Source organism: Hyperolius riggenbachi, chromosome 6 (assembly GCF_040937935.1).
Source record: "Hyperolius riggenbachi isolate aHypRig1 chromosome 6, aHypRig1.pri, whole genome shotgun sequence".
Classification (NCBI taxonomy): domain Eukaryota; kingdom Metazoa; phylum Chordata; class Amphibia; order Anura; family Hyperoliidae; genus Hyperolius; species Hyperolius riggenbachi.
In genome coordinates, this window is record NC_090651.1 from 356,477,549 (window position 1) to 356,499,664 (window position 22,116).

The 22,116-nt window shown below is 45.4% G+C and overlaps 1 protein-coding gene across 16 annotated transcripts in view; it reads right to left on the reverse strand.

Annotated features, from left to right (window-relative positions):
• The window catches only part of UBR4 (ubiquitin protein ligase E3 component n-recognin 4), a 185,801-nt gene that overhangs the window by 8,954 nt on the left and 154,731 nt on the right, over window positions 1-22,116 (reverse strand). For all 16 annotated transcript variants that reach the window (XM_068241725.1, XM_068241728.1, XM_068241727.1 and 13 more), the window contains 7 exons: window positions 15,658-15,757; window positions 12,277-12,495; window positions 10,961-11,074; window positions 8,867-9,009; window positions 5,404-5,529; window positions 2,624-2,818; window positions 2,316-2,540 (listed from right to left, as the gene is read on the reverse strand). In XM_068241725.1, the coding sequence (XP_068097826.1) occupies window positions 2,316-2,540; window positions 2,624-2,818; window positions 5,404-5,529; window positions 8,867-9,009; window positions 10,961-11,074; window positions 12,277-12,495; window positions 15,658-15,757 (1,122 nt within the window). The remainder of the gene's footprint in view (window positions 1-2,315; window positions 2,541-2,623; window positions 2,819-5,403; window positions 5,530-8,866; window positions 9,010-10,960; window positions 11,075-12,276; window positions 12,496-15,657; window positions 15,758-22,116) is intronic.

Below are 22,116 nucleotides of genomic sequence, written 5' to 3' on the forward strand. Positions count from 1 at the left end.
GAGCAACTGCCATTCACTAAGTGCTTTTGAAAACAAATAAATCCCTGAGAGAAGAGATAGACTAGTCCAAAATCTGTCGGTAATGTCAGATTTCTACTACCTACTGTAAGTGACAGCAACATAGGAGAAAGGTAATTTATGGCTCATTTTACTCTGGGAAAAATAATGCACTTATTTGTATACATTTGCACATATATAAAATTTAAAAATTTTTCGCCATAGTGCCCCTTTAAAGATCCAATCTGCCGTGACGGTCTTTCATGCTGTTCATTGCTAAACATTGTTTAAATGATCGCACGCCTGTAGCTGCGCCCCAGGATCATGGAAAAGAACCCGTCGCCTCAAAAATCCCCGGTAGTCGGAAAAACCGCGTAGTGGGTACGAGCCTTTTGAAACAAGTTTGTGCAAAAAGAAAACCCAAAAACCAAGTTCAATAAGGTCAATTTATAGAAGAAAGAAGTGGCTGTTCTACAGCATGACCAGTTTCACGCCTTTATTTTGACATTCTTCACCTGGATTCCCATCTGAAAAGGTTATAAATATTGACATCTGACATGTGGAATTTTAGTATATTTTTCTTTGTCAAAGTAAACCTAATAATTCTGGGTGCAACCGTGCGACCGGCGGACCCGAATTCCTGCAGTCCGTGGAACCTGTTATTAAAGGACAGCGTTTCTCGGTCTCAGTTGTGTTGTGGGGAGGGGAGGGGTGGAGCTCAGGTAATATATTAATACCCGATTAATTGGGAAATAATTCACACAGGTGTTTTGAAAGCGATTGTGTGGCAGAATGTTCTGGAACAGCTCTGCGGAGGGGAAGTATCAGCGGATGAGTCAGTGTCTGTAGAGAAGACAATGCGGGGAGGGAGTGTTGGCAGTGCTGTGCACTACACAACACACCTACGGGGACAGACAGCCGTCTCGCCCACCGCTGGAATGTCACCAGAGCCCTACAGGCGGGAGGATTGCTGCACTGGAAGAACCACGTGCTTTCTTAATGATTTAAGGTTTTGAGGCTCGGGGACAATTCTTAAGTTAAAGAAAACAGAGAGGCGATGACCCCCCAGGGAGATGCAGAGAGATCCAGACAGACTTAGTGATGTCTCAGCCAGTCTCATAGCATCCGGATTATCCAAGCACAAAGTATATCCTGCAGAGTGACAGGGGGCTTCATAAACGCCTTCAGAAAGTGACCCCCCACTATCAGTAGCCACAGAATCTTCCTGCAGCATCATCAGAGTTTCATTTAGGTTTAAGAACATTCTCACTGACTTCCCCATCTCTGATTAATTCCCACACTGCATCAGAAAAATGGACTACATTAGAAGGATTGTATGTCTTCCCAGCCACCCTTCCCCCCCCCAAGTGTTCGAGTGGGTTTCCTTAGTAAGGACCAGTTTACTCCCATATCCGTAAGGCTCCGTTCACATCTTAAATCGCAAAACGCTAGCAATTAGCGGTTCTATACATGCTAATCGCGATCGCTCGGGAATCACCACATGTAACGCCTTTGCGGTTAACGCTAATCGCAAAACGCCACGGTAGCGGTAGTGAGAACACTGCCATAGGATTAAATGGCTAGCGGTTTTTAAAAAAACGCTAGCGATTTGTGGTGAGTGGGAATTGCTCAATTCCCGCTCAAGTGTGAATGAGCCCTTAACCTTCTAATAAGTTGACTAAATGTGCTTCTCCTCCCCCATACACACACACACACAAATATGGTAGAGACAAATTCTGAAGACAGCCAGTGACATGACTATGTACTCTGTAAAGTGCTGCAGAAGATGTCAGTGCTATATAACTACATAATAATATGGTAGGACATTAGACTATGACAGGATTATAGTGTGAGCTCCTCTGAGAAAAGTCAGTAACATGACTATGTACTCCGTAAAGAGGTCACTGCTCTATAAATACATAATAATAATATGGTAGGACACAAGACTATGACTATAGCTCCTCTGAGGACAGTCAGTGACATGACTATGTTTCGACAAACACCTGATTTGCATGCTTGTTCAGAGTCTATGGCTAAAAGTATTAGAGGCAGAGGATCAGCAGGGCTGCCATGCAAATTGCATTGTTAAAGAAATAAATGTCAGCCTCCTTATCCCTCTGACTTCAGATGTACTTTAATAAGTAGAGAGTTGTTAATTTTGAAAACTGTTAACCAAAACTCTGCCGGACAAAGGCCCTAAAGGGGAAACTCAACAAATCCCTTCATTGTTGTCTCTGTGTCACGGAAACAGACTAAAGTGTTGCCCCTCCCTTTCCCCCTCCCCTGGATAATGGCTCCACCCCTCTCAAATACAGTACCTGGTTGCTCCTCCAGGCGATGCGGCCCTCGCGTGACACACGACCATCAGCCGTCGTAGCACTTCGATGCGGATGGTGTTCCACTTCTCGGTGGGCAGGAGGTGTAGCGCCAGCACTGTGTAATAGTGGGGCCCGTCCACCTCGAAGGCACTTTCTACCCACTTCTCTTTGGGCTGTTCTAGGAAACTCTGGACATTTTTTTCCTCCCGGGAAATGGCCCGAGTCCTGGAGGGGGCAAGAGGGAACAGCAGGTGAGCCGTGGAACTCTCTGCAGCAGTGTTCAGTCGCCGGGATAGGTGAGTACTTACGTGTTCAGTACATAGAGTACAGTGTGGATGATGTACGGGATGAGGTGGATGTTACTCTCTCTGCCTCCTCCTCCGGTGTCCGCGCTGAACGACTGCTCCATGGCGAAACGCAAGAATAGCAGCTTGAGGTCGTGGATGTTGAGTTGGTAGGTGGGCTCCCTCTGACCCGTACACTCTTGTAGGTAGGTGTTATGCCTGCAGGAAGAGTGCATGCAGTGATTCAACTATAACGGCATCTCAAGAGCTGCTCCAACATTATAGAACTCCCTACCTCCCCCATTAGGGTTTCCCCTCCTTCAACATCTTCCAGAAGGCCCTCACAACTCACCTTTTCACTCTGGCTTACTATCCCTCACAAGTGCTCTAAACCCGCAGCTGAACTCTGGTCTCCTACCTTTCGTGTCCCTACCTCTCCCTCTAGATTATAAGCCTTCGGCAGGGTCCTCCTCCTTTTGTCTCCTACCTGTTCACGCATCTCCATTACCGTACACCCTTCCTATGGATCTGAGTGAACTCAACTGGCCCAATCTCCATGCTCCCATCCAGTGACTGACTAAAGGTGGCCACTAATGATCCAATTTCTAGCGAAAAAACGAGTGATCAGATAATTCTGATCGGTAGAGAAATTGTTCACTACACTATCAACGAACCAATCTTAGCTTCCCATCTATCACAATCAAATAGAAAATCCAAATTTTGGTTTGACTATATTTATATTTTGTAATCGATTGTGCCCATCAAAGGAGATTATTATCATCCACCCTGATCAGAATTTCTGATCGTTAGAATGATTTTTCTCTAGAAATTGGATCGTTAGTGGCCACCTTCAGCATTACCGTGTACTCATACTGTGCTGCGTGATCTGGTTTGCTTGTATTCCTGTATTGTCATATTGCTGTATGTCACCCCTAAATATTGTCTGTAACCTAAACTAATGTCCAGTGCTGCATAATCAGTTGGGGCTTTATAAATACAACAATAAATAAATAACATAAATCATCAGATATTCTCCAACACGTCTCACCACCATCACAGTAATTTCTGATGTCACAGATAGGGGATGAGCACACTAATTGCGCAGAATTCCGAATTTCGCATAGGGATTTTTTTTTAGTTGAAAGTCACTTCCCTCACTTGGGACAAATGCGCAAATAGCTGGACCGTAATGTAGTGAAATGGCCACAGGTCACATATATACTCTGTGCAGAATAAATCATCTATCCAGATCAAGAGGGAGGAGAAGAGGCAGCTAAGGGTATAATAAAAAAACAAATACATGAGAAAAGGAATGAGGTGGCTTATCTCAATGAAGACAAAAATTATAAGAAAAATGTACTTTATTGTGCTCTGGCACTGTGTTTCGGGAGTCTGTGCTCACTTCCTCAGGTCAATGCAAGTGCCAAAGGGTGCTTGTAGCCCAGATGCGAGCGCCTTGCATCTTGGCTACAAGCACCCTTTGGCACTTTAATCAATCTAAGGAAGTAGGCACAGGCTCACAGCGAGCACAATAAAGATTTTGTCTTCATTGAGGTGAGCCACCTTATGTCTTTTCTCATTTATTTGTTTTTTTTTCAATTTAGGTTCATTATACCCTTGGCTGCCTCTTCTCCTCCCTTTAATGCGTGTTCCCCCCCTTTTATGCTTGTTCCCTGGACCTTGTTGGGGCTCTGCCATCTCCAGGACTAGTGGTATCATGAGGAGTGTGACAGCATCCTGCTTGCCCTGGTCCCCCGAGTGGAGTCGGGTTACACATCTCCACCTGCCTCTTGTGGTTGGTTGCCCCTTCTGCAACCTCCCCCTTGTGAGTACCACCTTTCCTGACACTACAGTTCTGACCCTTCTGTAACACATTACGCTATTGGAGCTCCTGTGGTCTCTGTGCTTTTTTGTTGCAGGGTGTCTCTATACACCTTCCCTTCCTACATCTATCCAGATAATCGGCTCCCAGATGCCTCTGTGCAACTATGACTTAGGCAGGGGTCACACTTGTCTTTCAGTTTTCTACACTTTGCAGAAAACTGAAAGACAAGTGTGACCCCTGCCTTACAGCAGCTGATGTAATTTATAGAGAAAACTGTCAAATTGCGCAAGATGTCAGTTTTTTTTTCTGCGTGCGAAATCTGCATTAAAGTGTGACCTTGCTTATTGATTAACATGAGTTCTCAGTTGAAGTCTTTTTCTGTGCAGAAAACGCGTACGAAAGCCAATATGTGTGACCCCTGCCTTAAAGAGGAAGTGTAGAGAAAATAATGTAATGTAATATATATTATATAGCTGTATATAGTTATGTAAACCCCACCCTCACTGTGATGTCACAGCCTAGGCTACTTATTATGCAGCGTTCTTACCCCAGTGCACTCTGGGAGACTAGATGTTATTTGTACTGTCTACCGACCGACTTTGAAACCGTAAAAAACAAAACAATAATTCTGCAGAGCTGCACCTGACAGGACTAAAGATGTCACCACCAGTGGCAAATCTCAGAATGTAAATCAGGGACAAAGATTTTACAATGGGCAAACACTGCCTAAACAATGTATAAGGTAATATCGTAAAAAATAAGCAATTTTATTCATTATGTTATATTCAGTTAAGTTTCATGTGAAATGGCACGACAGTGTTTTATGCGGAGGCTAGTTTTAGTTTATGGACAGCTGAACCCCGGTGACTGTCTGCAGAGCTGAGTGCAGGAATGCAGCACAAGGGTTACACGTAGCTCACAGTAACACTGACAGTGAGAACTCCCCCCCCCCCCCCCTCCTTCCAGCCACACAACATACCTGGCCAAGCACGTGGCAAACGCTGATTCTGGAACGTGCGGCCCCCACACGGGAAGGAGACCGTTGCACTTCGTGTTGGCGTTCTGCAGGGCGGCGCTCTCCCATTCTTCCCGGCCACGGGCTAACCTGTTTGTGGGCGGAGCAAAGCAAAGTGTAAACAAAGGAAATCAAGCTGTGCAGAAAATACAATTCCCTGCAAGTCCCTTCTAAACAACCAACACGTCCTCCACAATGAGTGCAGAAAATATCACCCCTTATGCGATTTTAAATATTTACATCCCTGCTATTCAGGAAGCTCTATCGCTGACGCGGTGGGACGGAGGAGGACGGGGGCAGACTCGATAGGATCCAGAGGCTTCCCCCACCAGAGGCGAGTACCCCCCAGGAGCATTTTTCACAATACAGATCCTCTTTAACGTGGTGGGGGAAGCCTCTGGATCCTATCGAGTCTGCCCCCGTCCTCCTCCGTCCCACCGCGTCAGCGATAGAGCTCCCCGAATGGCAGGGATGTAAATATTTACCTTCCCAGGTCCATGTCCCTTGCCACAGCTCCGCTCTCAGCCGCCGGCCCGGGGTCCCCGATGGTGTCTCACCAGGCCGTCTTCTACTGCGCCTGCGGGAGCGTCGCTGTATCAAATCCACGTTGGCGCGACTGTAGTGCGCAGGTGCAGTAGTTGACAGTGACACTCGCGCAGGCGCAATAGAGGAGGGCGTCCTCTGCACCAGCAGAGGAAAGTGGAGCTGTGGCATGGGACATGTCAGCTGCAGGGGGCTAGAGGAAGTCCCAGGTAAGTAGAGGGGGAAAGTGTTTTTTTGCCTGATGCCTCCCTTTAAGTTAACTGCGTTACCCTTAAAAAATTGATTAGATTGAAAATAAAAAAGTAAGGTAGGAAATGACATCAGGATTGGCTTCAGTCAGAGGCAGTGAAGATGGAAAATGCCTGGGACAGCAAATGCCTTCTAGAAGCTGCATGTTGCTTTTGAGACTAGACACCGAGATCTACTGCCAAGCTTTCATGAAAGCCTACAAAAGCTCCTACTAAATGCTGCCATTCGCTTGCATGGGATGGGAGTAGATCCCGAAAAACGTTACTAAAACGATGTGTTTACTGACTTCAAAACACCCATGTGAACCAGCCTTAAGGGAGGAAATGACATCAGGATTGGCTTCAGTCCGAGGGAATCAAGAGAGTAAATGCCAGGGACAGACAGTATTTATCTACTTTATTTAGGGACAGTATTTATCTACTTATATATGTGTGTTTTTTCTCTTGGAATAGTAAGGCTGTCTCTGCTACTTTAAAAGGTTTGACATGGTCATCAAATAGGTGATTGGAGGCTGCTGGAGGGCAAATTACAGCAGAGTTACAGAACAGCCTCTCCCAAGTCTCTGAACACACTAAATAGTGTCATAACTGCTGCAGATCAACAGCACAAGCTATAAATAATACAATAAGTGACCTTCAGGGCTAACAGACACCCCTGGAATATTTCTGCTCAGAAACACAACCGAAACAGACAATCACAGTATGTTGGTCACATCCTTTAATTTAACAATGTGGGAATGCTCCATTTAGTATGTACTGCACCTGCCGCTCCCTAACTCGAACATTGTATTTTTTGTTTTTTGGTTTAAAGTGTACCTGGGGTGACATAAGTATGTACAGTGCCAGGCATACAAATAGGCTGTGTTACTTTTCTTCTTTTTTTGCCTGAAAGAGTTAAAGGGGTTCTGTGGAGGGTTTAAAAAACAAAAAACTGACACTTACCTGGGTCCCCCCCCCCCCCCTGCAGCTGTCATGTCCCGTGGCCGTGCACGTGCTTCGTCCCGCTAGTGTCTCCGGGAGCTTACTGAGCAGGCGCAGTACGAGGTTTTCTCATATTGTGCTTCAAGCTCCCAGAGATATATATGTGAACTGTTGATGTATCTACATGTAACAGCTCATATAACTGATCAAGGAACTGCAACTGCTGTCGCAGGGATTTTGCTGAATTCCATGTATTCAATCCCCTTTTTCTGTTCCAACGAATATAGGGTTTCTTGGTGTGAGTGAGGTTTGTGTGTATGCGTGTGGAGTCGGTGGTTTGATCAGCCACCATCAGAGCATTTTTATATTTTTGTACGTCTCTTTTTTGATAAATAAAAATTTTGGATATTTTAAAATACTATAACCATGTGTTTTTCTTGTTGCTTGGGGTATATGCCTTGCTTTTTTGTCTCAGACATGTTTTTTACATGTAAGATGGAAGTTACTCAAAACAAACAATGGAAGACTGAGTTGTGAATGGCGTTTCGTAAGCGATTGCACGTGTACACACGGCACTGTAAACGACTTCTCCTTTTCACACAGCCGCACTTCACAAATGAATAGCTCCTGATCTTTAGATTCCTGTATACACTCTAGATTATGAATAATTGTCACCCAAAACGATCTGCCAGGCAAATCAGACAAAATGTCACTTATTTTCTTTTTCAGTCATTCGCTTCAATTTTCTTTACTGATAATTGATCAGTTGTTTGTCTTGAACGATTTCCATCTGATGTTTATCATGGATAAGGAATTACAGCCATAAAACTCTTGCCTGGCAGAGAACAGCTTCTTATTGCAGGGGATAGATTAAAAAAAGGTCAATAGCTCATATATTTGGGATTAAAAGACTGTGTAAAAGACTGTGTCATTCATAAGTGGTAATACAACAATAAACCTTTTTAGTCTTTTAACATGTTAAACCTCGGTTTTCGTTTAGGCCCTTTCCCCACTTGTGCTAATCAGGTTTCCAGCAACACACAGCAATCCACGGGGACATCAGAAGTGCAGAGACTGTACTGCTTGATGTCTCCATCCATTCACTGCGGAACCCCAATGCACGGTTGCTGATTAAAAATGCAAAAGCATTGCGATGATCATTACAATGAATGGGATCACAACTGCATGGGGAAAATGATGTAGCAATGCAAGTTCCGTGCATTGCAGCAGGCACCTGTATTACACACAGCGCGGAAGTGGTGAAAGGGCCTTAAAGTGTACCCGAGGCGAAGATAACAAGATACTTACCTAAAGAGAGGGAAGCCTCAGGATCTAAGTGAGGCTGCACTCCTTGCTGTGTTATCACCCGTAGCGGAGCACAGCCTCCCGGAAGACTAGCAACAATGCATTGTCCCTAATCCTAACAGGGCCGCGCACCTCCTCCTCCTCCAGCATGGCCGCACCAGCACATGGGCATTAAGCAGTGGGCTCTATGCTACTGGGCATGCACAGACGCGTGGCTACTGCACGGCCGCACTCGTAACAGAGGAGGAGCACAGCCCCGATGTGGAGGGGAACATCAGACCACTGAGAAAAGCCTCAATAAGATCTTGAGGCTTCCCTCTCTTCAGGTTAATATCTGATTTTGAAGCCGAGCTTCGGCTCAGGATTGCTTTAACAAAACTAAGTAACTATGTAGATGCTCTAGTGATCACCTGACGGCAGCCAGATGGCAGTCGTAGTGCACGATGTTGAAGTGAGACACGGTGCTGTAGCCTGCCTGCTTACGCGGCTTGTTCTCCGCCTCCTCCAGGGATACCCGTTTGGTGAAGGTGTAGATGCCGAGCACTTTGGTGGGCTGCAAAGAACATGAGGAGACAAAATGAAGAGAAGAACACAATGAAACAACCTGGCTGGGGGTCTGAGCACACGAACGCTTCTGTTTGCTTTTCAGCAACACATCAATATAAGGCTTTGTACACATCATATGTGTTGCTGTGTGTGATCATTAGCAAGGTCATCAGAAGTGCATAGATTGCAATGTCTGACATTCAGACGGAACGCGCTGTGCAGCAGTGTGATCCCATACCACACTGCTCCACGCATTTTCAGAAAAATGCAGCGCTGATCCATTCACTGTAGTGAATGGGATTGGCAGTGCAATGGACAGCAATGCAGTTGTCGTGCGATCACGTGTGCTGCATTCTGATTGGATACTGAGAAGCGGACACAACAACGTAAAGTGTGCTGAGGCCCTAGAGGAAGCTGAGCGTTTCAGACTTCTGGAATAGTAGTTGCACAAATATTACTGCTATAGTCCTCTAGCTGAATCTGTATATGGCGGAGAAGAGAAGGAACACAGGTGCAGAGCTTATAAACACACAACAGTTCAAGACCATCTATAGCCTTATTCAATTCAATTTTTCTCCTTGGGTGATATTTTTACACTTCATCAATAGTAAGTCTTAAGCCACCAACAAGCAAGAAAATGGTAAGAATAATTTTGACAGAACTTTTTTTACCTACCGTATATAAATCGCATATAAGCAGACCCGTGTATAAGCCAAGGTAACCACTTTTCCCTCAGAAACCAGTAAAAAGTGATTGACTCACATATAAGCCCCCTCCACAGTAGCCAGATGTGCCCCAGTACAAGCCAGCCCCCTCCCCATAGCCAGATATGCCCCAAGGGTGATACAGCTGTGTCTCAAGACTCCAATAGATGACGTCATAGATATGAGACACAGCGATTGCCACACAGGAAGAATCCTCGATCATTGCACTGCTGACACATTGCTGGCACGCTCTGCTCCACAAGCCAGAGGACACAGGTAAGTCTTCAGCAGCTCTGCACACCATGTTGCAGGGGATGGGGGGAAACGACAGCACAGGGAACCATCTGGGAAGAGCAGGATCACTAGTGCACAATTCTTACGCTCCTATGCCAGTATCAACCCCTGCTCCACCATCCATTCTGCTCAACTGACTCGCATATAAGCCGAGGGGGCAAACATTTAAACACATTTTTTGTGCTGACAATTTAGGCTTATACGCGAGTATACGAGGTACTTTTTCAGTTGCTGAATGCTGAAAAGTTGTTTAAACAGAAGAAAAGTGAAATGAGTGAAAGTGAAATAAGGGCCCGAATGTGTAATAAGACAAAGTGGGCAATATGGAATGTTAAGCCAGAGGTGGCGGATCACACGTCTGCCCACATAGGTGTAAACTTTTGGCTCAGGGCACTAGGGGTGCCCATTAACGATACAATTTAGTTAACGATCAGCCTTCTTATCGATCAGATCGTGTTAATGGCACCAATCAACCCCAAATAATCATTTTGTCGATTGGATGATTGATCCAGGTTTCCAAATCGATCCAAACGGAAGTGCTTGAAAAAATTTTTATTGACTGTTACCTTCTTAATTATCGGATTGGAAAGTCGATTATTAGCAGAAATTGCATTGTAAATGGGCACAGTTAGGCCTCATACATTGTAGCCTAACTCCATTGAAATACTGCTCCCTGCATGCCTGCCGTTCTTACAGAAATCCACTACTAAGAAGTGTGACTCCTGCCGCTGCTACTTTTTGCTGGCACCAGTTATTTTTATGGGCCAAATTTGCAGCTATAGCCAGTATTTCTTTGTTTTAATATGGGCAATCTATAGCAGCAACCAAATTTCACAGGCGCCGCTCACACCCAAATTGTTCGCTTTGGCTGAGGGCACTTGTATGGTAAAGATAAAACATACACCATTACTATAGTGCTTTCTTTCAGTGGCCTAGATATCCATCAGAAGAGCTGTGTACCTGGAACTTGTATCCCTCTCTGCAGATGCAGCACGTCAGTCCTGGTTCCTCTATCAGTTCCTCCATCTGTTTCAGCAGCGCCGTCTTTGTGACCACCTGACCCTTCTCGTTAGTCTGGGAAACAGAGAGAAATGGCAGCGTTAGAGGACTCCATAATGACCTACAGGAAACACAAGTAGTTCTTGACTTCTACTGACAAACTGTTTAATGCGTTGGATGCCCACTTGTTTTGCAGACACTTTGCAGTAGTAGAGAAGGACAAGAGGAGGAAGGGAATGATGGTGCTAGTTCAGGAAGTGGGAGTGGTTAGGTCAGATGATGGTTTCCTCCTTTATTTCTACGTCCTATTGACCCCTGTGAATGATCCCTCCCGTAACCTCAAGTAAAATCGTGCCCCTTCCAGCTGATGACACCCCCCCTGATGAGACAGCCAGACCTCCCTCCCCCATCATACAGTAATGCTGGTAATACACCATGAGTTTTTTCGGCAGATAGATGGCTTAATAGATCATTTCCGACAGGTCCGATCTGATTTTGATCGTTTTACTGATCGATTTTCTCATAGAAGTGAATGGAAATGAATCAGAAAAATGATCGGAAAGTAAATTTGCCCAAAAAAACTTATTGTGTATTCCCAGCAAGACAGTGGAGTGTGCTGGCGTTGTTCCTTAGCTCACCCATCCTGCCATATCGTTTCCTCTCGTGATGATTGACTGGCCTTGTTCCTCGGGGTTCCCTTTCTCGCCAAGTCAGCATTGCCAGGGGGCATAACCGCACCCACGACCCAGGTGCGGAACTATATGTAGTTAATTCGGAGTGGGAGGAGGGCGTTATACATTACCTGTTCCTGGTGGCGCTATAGGTCCCAACTTCACTTCCTCTTCAGTTTACAAGTGCCGTGCATTCAGCCAATCACCATGTGGCTTCTGTCCATGTCACATGACATGGGACTGAAGCCGCATGGTGATTGGCTGGCTGCACAGCCCTTGCAGACTGAAGAGGAAGTGAAGAGGGTCTTGTATCGTCGCCGGAAGCACACAATGTATAATGCTCCGCATTATGTGTAGGACCCCCTGTGATGGAGGTTGAGGAGGGGCGGCTGATACATGATCCACATAAATAAAAGGATACTAAGTACTATTTAGGGTTGTTCTACAACACAAAACTGGGGCTGGGCAATGAAATGCTGCGTTTGATTGGTGCATTTCCGAGTTGCATTAATATGCAACAACTTGGGAATATTAGTGTCTCATTGATCATCCTGATGAAATGGAGACTAGAATTGGAAGGAATTTGAGTGGTCTGGTCTCTCTTACCGTCATCCCCAGAGTTCCCAGCGCCTTCTGTCTCATGGCCATGGCCATGCGTTTCTTCTCGGCTCTGGTCTCTTTCCGCGCTGCGTCGATCTTCTTGTTGACGTCCGGATGCTCCCGAAGCGCCTCCAGCAGGTTCTCGGCCAGAGTCCCGATCCCCTCATCGCTGGAGACTTGCTCTAACTTGTGGAGGTTTGTGATGGAGTCTGTGCCGATGAGAGCCTGCAGGGAGACAAGATGGCGACACGTAGGATACGGGTACAGAATGAATGCTAATTGTGTGTTACTTGCAGGGCTGTGGAGTCTGAGTAATTTTGGGTACCCGGAGTCGGAGTCGGCAAAAAATGCACTGACGCCGACTCCTAATGAATTTTAACTGTAATTAAAATAGAAAATATTATAAAATGTTCTATTTCTCAGATAATAGTCATCATAAATAATTTATATACACAGTAACAGCTCTGCTTAGTCCACAAAAATGAAATAAACCAATCAAAATTAGTTACTTGTGCTGCTTCAATAAAGCAGTGCCCGTATTTTTAAAGTCAGATATACATATCTGATTGTGATTGTATATATGATGTGTACACAGGAATCTCTTATATATACTAAATAACATCTATGCTGTAAGAGTAAAGCCTGATGTGTAGCTGTACCACTAATAGAGATGGTTATTGAGATGGAAATAATTCTGTGCTGATGCTGATTTATGCAAATGTACGCACTCTCTTTGCTCATGAAATCAAATAATTTGATATGTTAAAATTTGGTTTGGCTTGGTGACCACGAATTAAAGAAAAGTTTTATACATACCTGGGGCTTCCTCCAGCCCCCTTCAGGCTAATCAGTCCATCGCTGTCCTCCTCCACCACCTGGATCTTCTGCTATGAGTCCCGGTAATTCAGCCAGTCAGCGCTGTCCAGCCGCGTGCCGCTCCTACAGCCAGGAACATTCTGCACCTGCGCAATAGTGCTGCGCAGGTGGAGTGTGTGCATGCGCACTACACCAGACTGGCTCAAGTACCTGGACTCATAGCAGAAGATCCAGGTGGTGGAGGAGGACAGCGAGGGACTGATTAGCCTGAAGGGGGCTGGAGGAAGCCCCAGGTATGTATAAAACTTTAATTTCATCTGTCAGGTTTACTTTGTTACACAGTAGTACTATACTCTACATACGCACTCCCCACAGAGCTGCAGGGAATCCACTGAGAATGTTGTGCACATTGAACACAGAGGTGTTGTGTATCACCCATAAACCTGGTTCAGATTGTGCATGAAGAATGTGATAGAGGAAGAATCTCCTCATTCCCCTGCAGAGTACCTGCACATCACTCTTACATGTACCCACAGTTACATTGCCTAGGGCCTGATAGATGTTCTTTGTTCCGGTCTGTACCTTCTACAAGTACTCTTACCAAGGACTAGTTTTAGTCTATGACTAAAGGGATTAAATATGGCAGTCTCCATATCCGTCTCACTTCAATTGTCTTTTAAAATTCCTAAGCGCTGGCAGTTAAGAGATTAATGTCATGTTACATACTTTCAATCAACAAGATTTTAATATGCAAATTAGAGGAGTCGGAGGAATCGTAAACTAAGGAGTCGGAGTCGGTGGATTTTTGTACCGACTTCACAGCCCTGGTTACTTGATACTAAACGTGTTGTCAGCAGGAAGTCATTAATAGCTCATCTAACTGCTGCTGAACGGTGACAATGACACACACAGATGAGATCTTAAATTGACAACACAAAAGAGCAGAGAGAAGCAAAGTTCTTTAAAGACAACAAAGTAAAAATGACAAAGCTGGTCATAACAAGCTCTTCCTTAACGTGTGGGCTATAGGCTCCCTCGCCGCCCTCCTGGGTCATTCTGATGTTCCATGATCACCTCCACATATGCCCTCCTGTACCGTTCTGTGCATGCGCAGGTGAAGAATGCTCCTGGCCATAAGAGTGCACCAGTGTGGCCAGGCTGCGCATGTGCACTAAAGCGCCACATACAACGAAGTGGCCCAGGAGGACGACAATAAGGGAACCCACGTACTACATGGGGGCTGGAGGAATCCCCAGGTAAGTATAACTGCTGTATTTAACCTCTCAGGTGTCCTTTAAAGTTACAGGTCTGTGGGGGTGTCAGGGTTAAATACTAATCTGTTCTGTCCCAATTCCTCCAGGCAGGTGGTTACTCCACCCCCCTCGTAATTGCAGCCGTGACTTTTTTTTTAATCTGCTGAGGCTCTGGCCACGCCTATCTATGTTGCTGCGGCCCACCCCCAGCTTGGTAGTCGCAGCCTCATTGGTGGCTACTGAGCTGGGGGTGGGCCATAACACAGGGGGAGGTTTCCGAAGAGCTCTGGCAGACTTTGGAAACATGGCTACAAATGCATTGTCAACGTCAACTGTGACTTGATTACGTCAGATCAGTTTACTATTTTTAAACTGCCTTTGACAAGGGAGATCAGGGTTCAAATCCTGGTTAGGGTCAGCACCTATTCATTAAAGAGAACCCGAGGTGTGTTTGAAGAATGTGATCTGAATACAGAGGCTGGATCTGCCTATACAGCCCAGCCTCTGTTGGTATTCCAAACCCCCCTAAGGTCCCCCTGCACTCTACAATCAGACATAGATCACAGCCACGCTGTGCTGGCTGTGTTTACATCTGTAGTGTCAGTCTTGGCTGCTCTCCCGCCTCCTGCAGAGCTCCGCTCCCTGCCCCCCTCCCTTCCCTCTAATCAGCGGGGAGGGAAGGGAGGCAGGCGGGGACCAGAGTTCTGTAGGAGGTGGGGAGAGCAGCAGACTGACACTATAGAGAAAAACACAGCCGCTGCGACAAGCTGTGTGTCGACAGCACGACTGTGATTTATCAGGGATTGCAGAGTGCAGGGGGACCTTAGGGGGGTTTGGAATACCAACAGAGGCTGGGCTGTATAGGCAGATCCAGCCTCACTAGGCAGATCACATTCTTCAAACCCAGCTCGGGTTCTCTTTAAGGAGTCCTTAGGCAAGATTCCCTAACATGCAGGGTGGCTGCAGCTCTCAAGCGCTTTGAGTCAGACAGGAGAAAAGCGCCATACAAATGTTAGGATTATTAATATAACAACCTGGCATCAGCGATCACCCCGCTCAGTCTCGACTTATCCTGGCTCTAAAAATAAACAGGCTTTCCCTGCAGATCTGTGTGATCTGAATAGGAACTGGAATCATTTCATTCAAAAACAAAACAAGGAATGATTAGTGGAGCGTAAAAACCAGCAGAGAACAATGCGTACTAATATGAAATAATCCTATTTTGCTTTGTGGGTAGAGCCTGGCGGAGACTGGCACTTGCGAGTCACGATGGTGGCGGTGTGTGCGCCCGGACCGCGTGTTCATACAAGCAGCTCACCTGGGTGGGGGGGTGCTGGGTGGCCAATCCTCGGAGTAAGCGCAGGATGTAGGGGAGGGCTGGGCGGGACAGGAACCTCTTCCAGATGTCAGCGTCCAGGCTGCGGGGAAACAAGAAGCTTGTAAATACAAAGTAATGGAGGTGCACAATACTGAAGCAGACAGATCACACGCGCTATACTCTCCCAGCATTCCACTCTCCAACACTGAGCATAAAACAAAGGGGAGACAGTCATTAGCTGCATTAAAGGATAACCGTACTCATCCCTTATTCCCGCCAATCAATACTACAATTACAATGCATTATTTATCCTGCTACCCTAGAGATAAAAGGATGCCACAGCTGCCTATAGACCACAATACACTTCTAATCTAAAGCAGCCCATATATACGGTGCACACTGTAAGCCAACTTTACTATCTCTGCATCTCTGTGTGACATCCATACATTCTCATTTCCGCCTGCTCATTGCTCACACTACCAGTCAATCTAAAGCCATGCCCCTCCCCACCAGAGATCGCCAGCAGATGTCGTCTGCTGAAGAGGAATGTACTGGTGCAGCATGGATAGCGCAAGGACTCTGCCTCTGACACGAGACCTGGGTTCGAATCTCGGCTCTTCCTGTTCAGTATGGAGACCTTGGGCAAAACTCTCTAACACTGCTATTGCCTATAGAGCGCATCCTAGTAGCTGCAGCTCTGGTGCTTTAAATCCGCCAGGAGAAAAGTGCGATATAAATGTTCTGTGTCTGGTCTCGTCTAAATACTACATACAATAGAAACGTGAAAGGAAAACCAGGTAAAAGTGATAGTAGAATATCATTAAAATTACCAATATTCTACTATTGGTATTATCCAGCGCCCAATATTGTAATATTGGTAACCGCTCCGTTCTTCCAGTCAAATTTCTGGATGCCTTTTTTAATGTAATCCCGCCCTCCTCACTACCTTTGTACATGAAGTTAGTTTTTTTTTCTGTGCATTAATGAAACATAAAAATAAACAGGAAAACATCACCACCAAAAACACTCCAGTTCAAAATAAGAAAAACTTGATGACTGACATAAAACACAAGAGAATGACCGATTACACTCCCAGACATTTTCATCAACACATAGAAGCAGTGTCACTCAGGCAATACATATGCAATGAATAATATATAATGAATATGTGTATGCGGCGGCTACAATAGATGCAGTCATCAGACTCCAAACACTGTAACCTCCTAAAACAAAAAAGTGAGATACTCATCTAAGGAGGGAAGACTCTGGAGCCCTTAGAGCAGTGATGGCTAACCTTGGAACTCCAGCTGTGACAAAACTACAAATCCCATCATGCCTCTGCCTCCCCAAGTTATGCTTAGAGCTATCAGAGTATTGCAATGCCTCATGGGACTTGTAGTTTCACCACAGCTGGAGTGCCAAGGTGAGCCATCACTGCCTTAGAGCTTTCCTGTTTCTCTCTGGGTCCCTTCATTCACCACCTGGCCCCAGTTTAAATCTCCCGCTGGTTGCGTCTTTTGGTCTCCTCAGAAGTACTCAGGACTCCAAGTACTTCAATGGACGAGCAGCTCCATACTGCGCTCCCACGTGTGCAGTACGAAGAGTTTCCTTTTCAGGAGTACTCTGGGGCCAGAGCACATGCGTGGCTGAAGACCTGAAGGTGTCTACAACATAAAAATCAGAGGCTGGAATGGAGGGCCTGGTGGTGGAATGGAGGGACACAGACAAAACCAGATACCTCTAAAGGATCCAGAGCCTTCCCTTAGGTGAGTATCTTTTTTTGGTTACAGTTGTCCTTTACAGGGTTGTAGATATTGGAATGTTGTGTTGCTGTTTGTGATCAGCATACATTGATTTATCTGAACCTGCAGCTGGGCCGTCATAGTGTTCAGCACTGTCCCAGTGAAGAAAACTCTAGTGATTAACCACTTCAGGACCACAGTCTTTTCGCCCCTTAAGGACCAGAGCCTTTTTCTCCATTCAGACCACTGCAGCTTTCACGGTTTATTGCTCGGTCATACAACCTACCACCTAAATGAATTTTACCTCCTTTTCTTGTCACTAATACAGCTTTCTTTTGATGCTATTTGATTGCTGCTGCGAGTTTTACTTTTTATTATATTCATCAAAAAAGACATGAATTTTGTCAAAAAAATGACTTTTTTAACTTTCTGTGCTGACATTTTTCAAATAAAGTAAAATTTCCTATACATTTGAGCGCGAAAGTTATTCTGCTACATGTCTTTGATAAAAAAAAAAACATTCAGTGTATATTTATTGGATTGGGTAAAAGTTATAGCGTTTACAAACTATGGTGCCAAAAGTGAATTTTCCCATTTTCAAGCATCTCTGACTTTTCTGCGCACCTGTCATGTTTCATGAGGGGCTAAAATTCCAGGATAGTACAAATACCCCCCAAATGACCCCATTTTGGAAAGAAGACATCCCAAAGTATTCAGTGAGAGGCATGGTGAGTTCATAGAAGATTTTATTTTTTGTCACAAGTTAGCGGAAAATGACAGTTTGTGACAAAAAAAAAAAAAAAAAAAGTTTCCATTTCTTCTAACTTGCGACAAAAAAAAATGAAATCTGCCACAGACTCACTATGCTCCTCTCTGAATACCTTGAAGTGTCTACTTTCCAGAATGGGGTCATTTGTGGGGTGTGTTTACTGTCCTGGCATTTGGGGGGTGCCTAATTGTAAGCACCCCTGTAAAGCCTAAAGATGCTCATTGGACTTTGGGCCCCTTAGCGCAGTTAGGCCGCAAAAAAGTGCCACACATGTGGTATTGCCGTACTCAGGAAAAGTAGTATAATGTGTTTTGGGGTGTATTTTTACACATACACATGCTGGGTGGGAGAAATATCTCCGTAAATGACAATTTTTTTATTTTTTTTACACACAATTGTCTATTTATAGAGATATTTCTCCCACTCAGCATGGGTATGTGGAAAAATACACCCCAAAACACATTATACTACTTCTCCTGAGTACGGCGATACCACATGTGTGGCACTTTTTTGCACCCTAACTGCGCTAAGGGGCCCAAAGTCCAATGAGTACCTTTAGGATTTCACAGGTCATTTTGAGAAATTTCGTTTCAAGACTACTCCTCACGGTTTAGGGCCCCTAAAATGCCAGGACAGTATAGGAACCCCACAAATTACCCCATTTTAGAAAGAAGACACCCCAAGGTATTCCGTTAGATGTATGGTGAGTTCATAGAAGATTTTTTTTTTTTGTCACAAGTTAGCGGAAATTGATTTTAATTGTTTTTTTTCACAAAGTGTCATTTTCCGCTAACTTGTGACAAAAAATAAAATCTTCTATGAACTCGCCATTCTCCTAACGGAATACCTTGGGGTGTCTTCTTTCTAAAATGGAGTCATTTGTGGGGTTCCTATACTGCCCTGGTATTTTAGGGGCCCTAAACCGTGAGGAGTAGTCTTGAAACCAAATGTGGCAAAATGACCTGTGAAATCCTAAAGGTACTCATTGGACTTTGGGCCCCTTAGCGCACTTAGGGTGCAAAAAAGTGCCACACATGTGGTACCGCCGTACTCAGGAGAAGTAGTATAATGTGTTTTGGGGTGTATTTTTACACATACCCATGCTGGGTGGGAGAAATATCTCTGTAAATGACAATTATTTGATTTTTTTTACACACAATTGTCCATTTACAGAGAGATTTCTCCCACCCAGCATGGGTATGTATAAAAATACACCCCAAAACACATTATACTACTTCTTCTGAGTACGGCGATACCACATGTGTGACACTTTTTTGCAACCTAGGTGCGCTAAGGGGCCTAACGTCCTATTCACAGGTCATTTTGAGGCATTTGGATTCTAGACTACTCCTCACGGTTTAGGGCCCCTAAAATGCCAGGGCAGTATAGGAACCCCACAAGTGACCCCATTTTAGAAAGAAGACACCCCAAGGTATTCTGTTAGGAGTATGGTGAGTTCATAGAAGATTTTTTTTTTGTCACAAGTTAGCGGAAAATGACACTTTGTGAAAAAAAAAACAATACATATCAATTTCCGCTAACTTGTGACAAAAAATAAAATCTTCTATGAACTCATCATACACCTAAAAGAATACCTTGGGGTGTCTTCTTTCTAAAATGGGGTCACTTGTGGGGTTCCTATACTGCCCTGGCATTTTAGGGGCCCTAAACCGTGAGGAGTAGTCTTGAACCCAAATGTCTCAAAATGACCTGTGAAATCCTAAAGGTACTCATTGGACTTTGGGCCCCTTAGCACAGTTAGGCTGCAAAAAAGTGTCACACATGTGGTATCGCCGTACTCAGAAGAAGTAGTATAATGTGTTTTGTGGTGTATTTTTACATATAACCATGCTGGGTGGGAGAAATATCTCTGTAAATGACACATTTTTTTATTTGTTTTACACACAATTGTCCATTTACAGAGAGATTTCTCCCACCCAGCATGGGTATGTGTAAAAATACACCACAAAACACATTATACTACTTCTCCTGAGTATGGCGATACCACATGTGTGACACTTTTTTGCAGCCTAGGTGCGCTAAGGGGCCCAACGTCCTATTCACAGGTCATTTTGAGGCATTTGTTTTCTAGACTACTCCTCACGGTTTAGGGCCCCTAAAATGCCAGGGCAGTATAGGAACCCCACAAGTGACCCCATTTTAGAAAGAAGACACCCCAAGGTATTCCGTTAGGGGTATGGTGAGTTCATAGAAGATTTTATTTTTTCTCACAAGTTAGTGAAAAATGACACTTTGTGAAAAAAACAATAACAATCCAATTTCCGCTAACTTTTGACAAAAAATAAAATATTCTATGAACCCATCATACACCTAACAGAATACCTTGGGGTGTCTTCTTTCTAAAATGGGGTCACTTGTGGGGTTCCTATACTGCCCTGGCATTTTACGGGCCCAAAACTGTGAGTAGTCTGGAAACCAAATTTCTCAAAATGACTGTTCAGGGGTATAAGCATCTGCAAATTTTGATGACAGGTGGTCTATGAGGGGGCAAATTTTGTGGAATCGGTCATAAGCAGGGTGGCCTCTTAGATGACAGGATGTATTGGGCCTGATCTGATGGATAGGAGTGCTAGGGGGGTGACAGGAGGTGATTGATGGGTGTCTCAGGGGGCGGTTAGAGGGGAAAATAGATGCAATCAATGCACTGGGGAGGTGATCGGAAGGGGGTCTGAGGGGGATCTGAGGGTTTGGCCGAGTGATCAGGAGCCCACACGGGGCAAATTAGGGCCTGATCTGATGGGTAGGTGTGCTAGGGGGTGACAGGAGGTGATTGATGGGTGTCTCAAGGTGTGATTAGAGGGGGGAAATAGATGCAAGCAATGCACTGGCGAGGTGATCAGGGCTGGGGTCTGAGGGCGTTCTGAGGTGTGGGCGGGTGATTGGGTGCCCGCAAGGGGCAGATTAGGGTCTAATCTGATGGGTAACAGTGACAGGTGGTGATAGGGGGTGATTGATGGGTAATTAGTGGGTGTTTAGAGGAGAGAATAGATGTAAACAATGGATTTGGGAGGTGATCTGATGTCGGATCTGCGGGCGATCTATTGGTGTGGGTGGGTGATCAGATTGCCCGCAAGGGGCAGGTTAGGGGCTGATTGATGGGTGGCAGTGACAGGGGGTGATTGATGGGTGGCAGTGACAGGGGGTGATTGATGGGTGATTGACAGGTGATCAGTGGGTTATTACCCGGAATAACAGATGTAAATATTGCACGGGCAAATTGATAAGGGGGGGGGGTCTGAGGGCAATCTGAGCGTGTGGGCGGGTGATTGGGTGCCCGCAAGGGGCAGATTAGGGTCTAATCTGATGGGTAACAGTGACAGGTGGTGATAGGGGGTGATTGATGGGTAATTAGTGGGTGTTTAGAGGAGAGAATAGATGTAAACAATGGATTTGGGAGGTGATCTGATGTCGGATCTGCGGGCGATCTATTGGTGTGGGTGGGTGATCAGATTGCCCGCAAGGGGCAGGTTAGGGGCTGATTGATGGGTGGCAGTGACTGGGGGTGATTGATGGGTGGCAGTGACAGGGGGTGATTGATGGGTGATTGACAGGTGATCAGTGGGTTATTACCCGGAATAACAGATGTAAATATTGCACGGGCGAATTGATAAGGGGGGGGTCTGAGGGCAATCTGAGCGTGTGGGCAGGTGATTGGGTGCCCGCAAGGGGCAGATTAGGGTCTAATCTGATGGGTAACAGTGACAGGTGGTGATAGGGGGTGATTGATGGGTAATTAGTGGGTGTTTAGAGGAGAGAATAGATGTAAACAATGGATTTGGGAGGTGATCTGATGTCGGATCTGCGGGCGATCTATTGGTGTGGGGGGGTGATCAGATTGCCCGCAAGGGGCAGGTTAGGGGCTGATTGATGGGTGGCAGTGACAGGGGGTGATTGATGGGTGGCAGTGACAGGGGGTGATTGATGGGT